General features: G+C 47.2%; 1 protein-coding gene across 2 annotated transcripts; it reads right to left on the minus strand.

Moving 5' to 3' along the window:
• Positions 1–1,606: 1,606 nt before the first annotated feature.
• On the minus strand, positions 1,607–10,574 carry PIF1 (PIF1 5'-to-3' DNA helicase). 2 transcript variants are annotated; one of them, XM_042804122.1, is made up of 12 exons: positions 10,125–10,574; positions 9,941–10,046; positions 9,735–9,860; positions 9,463–9,616; positions 8,780–8,894; positions 8,600–8,706; positions 8,062–8,201; positions 7,299–7,405; positions 6,684–6,771; positions 5,829–5,974; positions 4,653–4,844; positions 1,607–4,302 (listed from the first exon to the last, which is right to left on the minus strand). In XM_042804122.1, exons 1-12 carry the CDS (start codon positions 10,572–10,574, stop codon positions 4,246–4,248), a joined length of 1,788 nt encoding a protein of 595 aa, XP_042660056.1. In that variant the 3' UTR covers positions 1,607–4,245. The 2 variants fall into 2 exon arrangements, with proteins under 2 accessions (XP_042660056.1, XP_042660060.1); XM_042804126.1 differs by lacking the exons at positions 1,607–4,302; positions 5,829–5,974 and having other exon boundaries at positions 4,708–4,844.
• Between the last annotated feature and the right edge of the window lie 118 nt (positions 10,575–10,692).

A 10,692-nucleotide genomic window follows, 5' to 3' on the forward strand; every position in this document is an offset into this window, starting at 1 on the left:
CTTTTCCTTCAGTTTGTGCAAGTGGAGAGACAATATTCATTTTCTCATACTTACTGTAGTACAGTAATGAAAGCCCAGCCATTTGCTGCACTGCCGTGTGCCCTCTTGGTGTGCCTCCCATTTTAGCTGGACTCCAGCCATACTGCCGGCCACCTCCTACCTCTGCCTCCCGCCATCCACCACACGGAAATGGCGGTTCCTCCGTCACCAGCCATTTCCCCTCTTACCTACCACAGCACCTCCAGCCTTACCTCTGTATCCCAGGGTATCCAACCATGCAAATGTTATGAGCATCTACAAGAGAGAGCAGAGAGGCAATTCTGAAAGAAGCTAACACACTTGGTACTTGGTGCATGAGGTGCCTGTGCCCAGGTGTTGGCGGGAATCTGTGAGGAGAGATCAGGGCGGTCCCACACCTGACACAGCTGGTTCCAACTGGTTGCAGCTAGTTCCACAGCAGCCCCACTGCAGGGCAGAGCTGAGCCCATCACTGGCGCCAGTGGAACATCTGTGGTAACAGACTTAAGAAGGGGAAAAAACTGCACAGCTGTGAGGGAAAAAAAAGTGAGAAATGAGCCCTGCAAGCACCCACGTCAGAGGAAGGAGAAGCTCTGGGTGCCCAAGCAGAGACTCCCTGCAGCCCCTGCAGAGACCACAGCGGAGCAGAGCTGCTCCTGAAGGACTGCAGCCTGTGGAGAAGATCCATACTGGGGCAGGGGAAAATCATGAGCTCTAGGTTACATAAGTTGATAATAGTACATATACTGGGTCTATCACAAGCCATGTGAAATGTCCCTGAAAAAATCCAACCTGCTAAGACCATCGTGCCTCAGCAGGTGAAAGCAACAGCATCACCAGACATTTTGAAGACAGCTTGTGGTGGCATCATGTAAAAAGCTGCTTACTCTTCAGATTCTTCTTCATTTTATTTAATCATGAAGAGAGGATGAGCAACTCTGTTTTTCCAGTACAGTCACTGCAATAAAAAAGTTAAAAAAAAAAAAAAAACACACCACACCAAAACCCTGTGTTATTGTACTGGGTTCTAGCTACAGACTAATATCCCTCTGCAAGGTAAATTAACATATTAAGGAGTATTTGGAAGAAGAAGAGATTCTTATTGTATTGCAAGATATTTTTACCTCATATACATGGAAGCATTGTTCTGTGAAAAAAAGACCTTGTCACAATCCGGACTGCATGGGAGCCATGACAGACCCTGACAACTCAAGTTTTGTCCTGACTGCACTTTTTAGAATTTAAATAGCAGTCTTCAGCCTCAGCCTCCATCCCAACATGTGCTTTAGCTGGAAGGGAGCAAGAACATCCAAAATTTACACAGACCCACCCCTTTGGACCTTAGGACAGCTGCCAACCCTTCAAAAGCCACTGCTATTCTGTTCCCACTGCTCCACCTCTGAGAAGGCAACCACAATATTTCATGTACATTTAATATTAAACATGAAATATTAATTACCCTTTCCAGCTTTAAGTTGTTTAGTGTTCTATCTCAAACCTCAAATTGGCACCAAAAAACTCCTATACAACTAAAGATTTCAGTCCCTAAACCCATGAAAACTGCAGATAAGTGAAGTGTTTCACAAGATCGCAATTAGAAGTTTATTTGCATTGAACATAATCAACCGTCTTATATGCTAAATTATCTTGTCATTACAGTGGTACAGGAACTTTTTAAGAAGTGTTAAAGGATTCGAGCCCACATTATCTCATTACTCGTGTACAATCTGCCAATAAATCAACATACTGCATCTAACTGGAAGTACCTGGCATATTCTTTCTGTCTACCCCAACAGTAAAACTCACTTTAACATCCTCAAGCATTTCAGGTCCCACACCTCAACTGACAATGCAACACAGAGCCCTCACTGCAGCATCCTAGTTCTAAAAACCCACGAGAGTACAAACTGGCCCCAGCCCATTGGCCAAGCATACTGGCCTTTAGGTCACTCATCTGGCTGCACTGCCTGCACAGCCAGCCTTGCCCATGACAATTAGGGCACCCACAGCCTCTGACCACCTGCACAAGGGGAAGATAGACAGCAAATGGTCTATGGAACAAGGTGAGCTAAAGCAAGAACTCAACCCACAACAAAGGTGGAAGATGCATGTTGAGGCCCAGCTGGAATGATGCAGGAAGCATGAGTTGCACAGCACAAAGGCTCAGCCAGGGCATCCACCGCGGAATGGCAGCATGAAGAAAGGACAAGAGTGCTGTGAGATGGGGATGCACAGCAGAGTAGGGCTGATGGACAGCCCCGTGAACAAGGTGTCCAAGGAAAGGCTGGGACCAGCCTGCAAAACCTGCGTTCCATGTGTGCTACCACAGGAGGAAAGGGCTGAACCTGATCACCCCCTATGCTCACAGCCACTCCAGCTGGGTATTGCCACCCAGTCACTGGGGAACAGAGCCTGCAGGCTGGGTGAGGATGCCCGGAGTAGGTCTGGTGGAGGCTCTGGGAGTCACAGAGCAAGGAATCACACCTCAGTGATCATCTGCCCCAGCGGTGATGTTTTAGCATGCCTGCTTTAGCTTGCCAGCACCCTCTTTCCCAGGCATATGGGCACAGAAAAGTCATTTTTCAGTTCCTCCCCATGGTGGACAAACAGCTTAAGTCCAGCTCAAAGGATTAGAAGGTGGTGCTTAAAAAAAGAAAAATAACTGACACACACATGGAGAGTCTGAAAGACCAGAGATAGTGCCAGGAACAGCCCGCAGTGAGGGGAAGGGTCTCACCTTCCAGACTCCAGCCCCAGCTTCAGCAACTTCTATCTACTCAGACTTCTTTGAAGAACCAGTGTGCCAATACATTAAAAATCCCTTCTTACAGTAAGCAACCTCTAAATAATTCTCGCACTTCTGTCTTCTAATATTGCTTCCTCTAAAACTCTACCCCTCAAGCCCATAAAACCAACAAACAAAATAAAACAAACACCACTTAAAAAAAATGCATTTTGAAATCCTACTAAAATCTGTTTTCTGTTATGCTAACCACTGGCTAGTCAACATCCTTCCCTCATTTTAAGGGGAGAAGCTGCCAAGTGGCCTTTAACTTGCCCAAACTACAGAGACTTTGTTACAGAGACACTCCCCTGCAAAAGACAAGTTCCAGCTGAGTGTTGGTATTTCACATTACGCCTGCATGTTAAACATTTTAAAATATATATGTCACTTAAGCTTTAAGCAATGTGCTAAAAAGCTTCTCCTTTATTAAAGCTTCAAAAAGACAGTATATTAGTACTGCTCATCTCTGCTTTTGCTGAAACAGGTGAAGTTACAGCTCACTTCCCATGTCCTTGGCCAGTATTCTCTATTGCACATTCAACTTCCATCTTATTGGTCAGATGTGTTGTTTTCAGCAGAAGCTCTGTCCCATTTGAGCAAGCCTCGTGTTTAAATGAGATGGGCTCCCATCAGCACCCATTTCCTCTCATCCCTTCTTGCTAATGGGGTAATGGATCTTCACAATTCCTGTAGTTCCATAACTATGGATACAGGATGTAGGACTTCCTCCTATTTTGAAACAGTGCCAGCTCATCTTGGAAGGTTAAAAAAATAATAATTAAAAAAAATCGCATGTTATTATATGAAGACTAATAAAAAGGCTATGCATCAGCATAACAAGCAATGTTTAACTCTTATAGTTCTGCTTGTGGGAGAAGTTATGCAAAGCCTCCTGGTGGTAAGCATCTGGAAGGCAAGAACATGCCAGCATGCTCTGAAGTGATAGCCCAGCTCCTGGCAGCTCCTCGCTTGCAGGAGAATCGGGCATGAACTCCAGACACTTAGCATTGCTTCTCCGTGTGTCAGCAGCTCTTGTGAACAGATCCAATTCATCCAGGCAAAGAGGACACACACCTTCCAACTGTACTTGAAGAAAGACACACAAGTTTCAGTCTACATATGTGGAGAATAAAATGCAACAAGGTAGACAGAATAGAACCATAGGAAGGTCCCTCAGGCACATCCTTGTTCAGTCATTTTATTTGCTAGAGTTGCTTTTATGACACAGAAGTACTCAAGGCTGTGGGCCCAGAAGAGGGACTACATAAGCCTTCCAAACTTCAGAGGCACAAGACAGGGATACTCCTACACATCCAAAGTCAGCTGAATGGAGCAAACACCAAAAAAAAAGTTCCTTTGAATTTATCTGTTATCAAATATACTCAATATTGCTGCAACTCAGCAGTTTGTGCAGATATGTCACAAAAGCCAGAATAGCATTCTCAGCTGCATTTCCAGTTCTCCTTCTCATCAGCACCTGAATTGGTATGTAGTGAATCCTGTTAGGGAGAGAGAAAAAAAAAAAAAAAAAAAAAAAAAAAAAAATCAAAGATAGAGATATCTTATGTGCCCACTTCCCCTTCAGTCCTTACTGGAAAAGAAGGATCAAAGAATCCAAACCCATCCTTTCACCCACATGGGCAGGTAGTATTATACAATCCCAGCACTACAATAGATATTTTACCAAGAGCTGCCCCACCACATTCCCTCTATGCAGTTCTCTCTCTCCTGTCACTACAAGCTTTATTTTGATTTATCTTGCTTAATAAGAAAGAATATCATCTCAATGCAAGCATCTCTCATCCTGGTTGCACAAGTCAGGCTTTGATAGAAATGGATTTTTCTTTACCTGGGTTATTAGTTGATGACGTCTCAGCTGTCTATAGAACTGCAACACAGAAGGATCAGCTTTCACTACTTTTGGATCAAAATCCAGAACACGGAGACCTGCAAGGCTACGGGCTCGGGAGAGGGCTACATATGCCTGCCCACTTTCAAAGACGCGAGATAAGGAGATTTCCACACAATCTAAAGACATGCCCTATCAAAGACATGGAGAAGTTTGTTAAAGAACAAAGAACACTGTGCTGTATCAACACTAACCTGCCCTGTAAGTCTGTCAAAGGCATCATCCTTGGCATATGGACTTGATAAAAAAAAAAAAAAAAAAAAGAAGTGTCTTGCTTAACTATGTAACTGATTAAAACATAGGGATCAGTAGAAAGAAAAGGACAGTTTTCCACTGTCATGGAATTGCTAGCAGACAGTAGGGTCCAAAGTCATTCCAGTGAGCCTCTCATTGTGTGAAGCTCCACAAATCCCATATAATCAACAGAGCAGGGAAAGAAGTCTTGCTGTTTTCACTCCCAGTAATTAACCGGAACAGCCACCAGCCTCTAAGCAGTCCTCAGGCAGACCAACTGAGACAGTTAGGCCTGGCAAGCCCTGTCTGCACCAAGAGACATCCCAGGAGGCAGCAGAATTTACAACGTAGCTCAGTTTAAGCAGTGGCATGGGAACAAACTCACGGGTCTAACACCAAGACACGTTTTTATCAAAGTGTATGAGGTCTTCTGGAAAGGTAAGAACTGTATTAGTTACGTTGAAAAAACTCACCACACATCACCAAAGGGGGATTTCAGCCCAAAGAGCACAGCTGTGACTCCTACAGCTTCCTCAGGTACACTGCAAGCCTCGAGGTCACTAATGCCAACTATCAGGGAAGCACTACCCTGATCAGCCCACAGAGGTAAATAATTCTGCTTAGAGTCTAACAACAACTATGCAGATGGTAGCACCCTTACGGAAACTCCAGCAGTATTGCTAGCCCATCCTTGATCCTATAGACAAGCATCATAAGCAGAAGAGATGCTGCCTTCTCTGCAGCTACACACACATATTCTAGAGGTCCCCCACAAGAGCCTTTCAGTTTTCCCTCCTGTTTTAAGCAACAATGCAAGCTCACCCAGGAAATAAGGCTTATGATGGTGTAAAAGTCTACAGACAGCTGTATAAGAACACCCACTTGACTCTTGTGAATGGAAATGGCCCATGCCAATTTTAAAGGCAACTGTTGACGACTCAGATGAACTCCTGACAGTCCTTTGAACACCCATTTCTCCATTTTGATGGCCTGTGTGACCCCGCAGAGAAACCTCACCTTAGGCAGCCCTGTAGGAATGGGAGCAGGAGAGAAACAAGGATGTATTCCTGACACTCAACAGCCAGAAAGACATAAGTCTAACACTTTTTTTTTCCCCCTGCCTTCCCCATAATAGTCTTTCATAACTTTTAGGGCTGCATTAAAGAAAGAAAATCCCACACAACAAAAAAAAAAAAAAAAAAAAACAAAAAAAAAACACCAACCACACAAAACACCAACACAAAAAAACAAACAAACAAATATACAACAAAAACCTAAATCCACACACAGTAAATAGGATGCCCCAAAATGGTGTTTGGGACCTACTTAAGCAGGAGAATTGAAGTCAGGTAATTTGTCAGTTGAGATGCAAAGAAAAATACATGTTGCAGGTAGAACATTATTCTCTGAGAAAAGCAAACAAACAAACCAACCAACCACCAAGACCTCCTTCAACAGAACATACAGGAATAACAACCAAGCATACACTTCTAGAGAATAAAGAGAAGCAAACATAAGAGGCCTTACAGATAGCTAGATAGCTACAGCTGATGCAGCACATGACATCACAGCTCATGAGAGCCACAATCCTCTCACTGCAGAGAAGACCTTCCTGCTTTCCATCAAATTATTCTTACCAAGCAGTAAATAAAATGAACAAGTCAGTCATCAATGATTTTTTGTTGTTGAAGAAAGGGGAGGAAAAAACAAAACAAGAGATCAAAAAATCTTACTTACCCTTTTGTTCACTTTCAAATCCTACAACGACTCCTCGTGCCCCATTCACCAGCCCTTGAGACACATCCAGATTCTTAGCTAGCATCACCTACAGAGAAGAAAAATTCCTAAATGCACTGGTTTTACAGCCTGTTCAGCCACCTGCAGCTAAGCTTCTAGCCAGGAAGGATAAGCAAACACCACATCATCCTGCTGCAGGATAGAGCACCTTCTCCAATTTGATTGAAATTATTTCACAGCCTTTCCTCCCTAGGATTCCCAACTACATCATTTTGCAGTACTGAACACTTGAGCTGCTTCTGTCCACAGCTGTGAGCTCAGATCCAGGGAATAGAGTCTCCTTCCCCAAACACCAAACAGCCAAAAAGTCATAGCAGTCACCACTGCCCACAAGACATGGGCCTGCATTCAAATCAAACTAATTCTCTCTCTGGATAAGATTCCAAGCAGAAAGGATACCAAGATTGGGATAGTCTTCTGTTGGCCTGACATGGCTGTTCTATACAGAATCTGCATTCTATATATTAACCTACACTACATCTATCTGCTATTCCTTTATTTTTCTTATGCCACTTGATCCACTGGTCTTTCATAAATGTATGTTCATACACTTACCTGAGCTCCAAGCTTTAGCTCAACTCTACCACCCACAGGACACTGAGCATCAATTAACTTCACTAGCATTGGGTCACTGTCCAAAGCCTCAAAAGTGTGCACTTCTCCTGTTAAGGAAAGAAAGACATAACAAATTGCAACTATTGAATGTATTCTACACAGCATTTCAGGAGGCTCTGCATTTATTTTTAAGAGCAATTCCTATTTTAATATCCATTCTGCTCTGCTGGTAGGACATCTTCACACAAACCTTGCCACATCTAACAGCAGAAAGCTCACCATTGCCTCTCTTGCCAGCATAACTCCCAGAGCACTAGAAGAACGGAGCATTCACCATTTTGAACATATGACCAATTTCACTTGCTGCCAACACTAGATCTCTGAAGAGGACTAAGAAAGAATCCTAGTGCCAGACAGGGAGGCAGAAATTAAACAGCCCTTAATTCAGGTCACGGCTGGATAAAGCACTGCCTTTCTGAGATGCTAGAGAAAAAAAAAGCAGAGGCATGAAAGCAATAAATGACTCTCCCTACCTCACAGCAAGCAAGGAGCTTGCTGTCTATTACACACCAAGAAGTAATAGTGTGGATTTTTAAGCAAAAAGCTGTGAAGTTTTTCCCTAGGCAGATCAACTCCAACACACACAGCCTGGACTAGTGCTGCTGTGCGTGACAGAACTCCAGTTCCTCATGACACCAGAGTATCCCCACTGCATCCACTCAGAGCTCAGCCCGAAGCCAGCAGTTTCCTCCCAGTAGTTCACCTGACAGCTGTTGCAAACATCTCTCATTAGTTAGTTCTACATCATCTTTATGGGTGCAGAGTCTTGTGGCCAGGATCCCATCACGCTCAGACCTGTTAGCAGCAGTCTGCATCAGCTGTCTGGTAACCTCCTCTGTGCACCTGGTAACCAGGAAAAGGGGATTATTATTTAAAGTGATCAGAAACAGGTTTTGAGCAGCAGTAACCTCCGCACAGCTGGATCAGGCTGTGCAAGCCCCAGGCCTCTAGAGAGAAGGACAGAGAAAGCTAACTACACAAAGTTGGAGAGTAGTGCAAGTGTGTGCCCCAGCCCTGCCCTGGCCATTACCAGCTTGGGACCCATTGAATTATTTTGTAGAAGTTGCAAAGAGGGTCCCCAGAGTAGCATATATGAAACATGCTTACATTAACTAAAGCATTTATAGCTATTGTCCCCAGCCACGCCTTCCTGACAGAGCCTGGAGAAGTAACAAACCCCTCTTTCCTCTGGTCCATCAGTAGGGAGCAGAAGTTACAAATAGACCCTCATTTCTCCTCACCTGCCTAAACGGACTGCACTCAGGAGTGAGATAAATGTCTTGTCAGTTTGCCGCCGCACTTCAGTCAGTTCCATGTTTATGTGGATGCATTTCCTCCAGCTTTTTGCCTGGAAAATCATTGTTTTGTTAAGAAAGAGGCAGAATTCAAGTATGAGAATGAGTTTAGGGACAGTTTCGCACCTGGAAGCAGAACTTGGTTTCTTCATTAGCCTTACAGACTGGGGGTAGCTGCAAGAAGTCCCCACAGATGATTAGTTGAATTCCTCCAAAAGGCTCATCCCGCTTTCTGATTGCCCTGAAAGGGAGGGAAGAGAGGGGAAATTCTGAGTGCCCTCCAGGACCTGGATATAGTCAGGTCTCAGAAGTTACTTCTTAGTCTGTCAGCATATTCAAGCATATACCACCTGCAGTAAAAGATTATTATCCTCAGCTATGTCAGAAGAGCTCAAATAATTAATCAATGCTATCACAAGACATAAAATCTGCTTTGCTTACCCACCCCAGATGTCATTACCAGTCTTGGTTCTTTGGTAGCTGTTGTACCACAGCTGCTTCTCTCTGCAAGAGAGAACTGCTGGTCACAGCATAAATAAACAGCTGGATTCTGGACTCAGTTCTATAGACAACACTTGGCTCCAGAAATAGAAACAGCAACCAGAACAGCCACAGCTAAGGAGCAGGGGACGTAATCAAAACCTATCTCAAGATAAAGATCTGCCCAGATGCTAGATATGATTTCATGCTTCCTTCCAGTCCCATGCCAGTAGTTGCCTTGTATCCAGGCACATAACCAGAGGAAGGAAACAGCCTGGAAATGTAGGGGTATTAATTTCTCTTAGCTGTTTGACCTGACGATCACTCACCTCGCCACTGCCTCCAGCCTGTCAAAGAACTTGCCATCCACCATGGAGATCTCGTCGATAATTAAGTGCTGGCAGGCCAGCCAGTGCTGGCGCACCCCAGGCCTCTCCGCCAGCTGAATACACTGTTCCAGCGGTGCCTTCCCAGAGCCGATCCCTGGCAGGGGAGAAAGCAGCAAACCTTCGAAGCTAATAACTGAAAGCTACGAGAAGCTCCTGCCTCTTTGGGAAGGGAGTGAGAGGTCCCAGCCCCTCGCTGTCAGGCAGACTATTACCTGCAAAGCTGTGGAGAGTGGTACCACCGATGTGGCACGCCGCCACTCCCGTGCTGGCGGTAGCGTAGGTGCTCTTCGGAGGGAGGGAGCCCACGATCTTCTTCAGCAGGAACGACTTCCCGGTCCCTTGGCGGAGGGAGAAGCAGCGGCTCAGCCGCAAGGCCCGAGGGCTTTACTCGGTGGCAGCCACCGCAGCCCCCCCTCACCTGCGCAGCCGGTGAAGAAGACGCTCTTCCCGCTCCGTACGGCGCCCAGCACCGCCTCCTGCTCCGCCGAGAGCCTCGCCGTGGGCCGCCGCTCCGTGCCGGGCACCTGCGGGGCGGGGGGCGGCGCGCCATGAACGGGGGCCGGACCGGGACCCTGGGCCACCCCCCTCACCCCGGGACTCACCTCCGCCGGGCGCTCCCTCCGCGCCAGCAGGTCCCGCTGCTGCAGCGGGCTGATGGCGGCGAAGGCCGGCGGCGGCCGGTCCAGCAGGCGGGAGCTGCGCGGCGCTTCCCGCGGCCCGGCGACCACCTTGAGCCGCAGGAGGCGGAGGAAGCGGCGCAGCGCGTCCGGGGGGCAGTCGGAGAGCAAGATTTGGGCGCCGCCCGGCCCCACCCGCACCGCCGCCCGCCCTTCGCCCGCGAACCGCGTGAAAAGCCGCACGGCATCCCCGGCCAGCGCGAAGCTCAGCGTCGCCGCCGTCGCCCCCCCGCCGACCACCCGCAGCACCGGCTGCCGCAGCTCGTTGCGGCCCAGCAGCACCAGCGCTCCCCGCATCACCCGGCGCCGCGGGGTCTGCCCCCCCGGCAGCGGCTGCTCCACGGCCACCGTGCAGCGCAGCTCCGCGGCCGCCATCCTGCCCCCGCCGCCGCACCGGCCGTTCAAACCCGCCGCACGCAGCCGCCGCCAATCAGCGACAGGGGCTTTAAGGCAGCGGCCAATAGGAAGCGGGAAGGAAAGCTGCCAGGGAGGC

Source organism: Tyto alba, unplaced genomic scaffold (genome assembly GCF_018691265.1).
Source record: "Tyto alba isolate M040663 unplaced genomic scaffold, T.alba_DEE_v4.0 Super-Scaffold_1000006, whole genome shotgun sequence".
NCBI classification, from domain to species: Eukaryota; Metazoa; Chordata; class Aves; order Strigiformes; family Tytonidae; genus Tyto; species Tyto alba.

Bases quoted from the DNA above. Each gene is read 5' to 3' on its own strand.
- PIF1 (XM_042804122.1), bottom strand. From the start codon at position 10,574: ATGGCGGCCGCGGAGCTGCGCTGCACGGTGGCCGTGGAGCAGCCGCTG. The intron at 8,895-9,462 runs GTGAGTGATCGT...CCTCCCTTTCAG, and splicing joins AGGCTGGAGGCAGTGGCGAG to GGCAATCAGAAAGCGGGATG. The intron at 4,845-5,828 runs GTGGGTGTTCTT...TGTCTTTGATAG, and splicing joins TTTCCATTCACAAGAGTCAA to GGCATGTCTTTAGATTGTGT.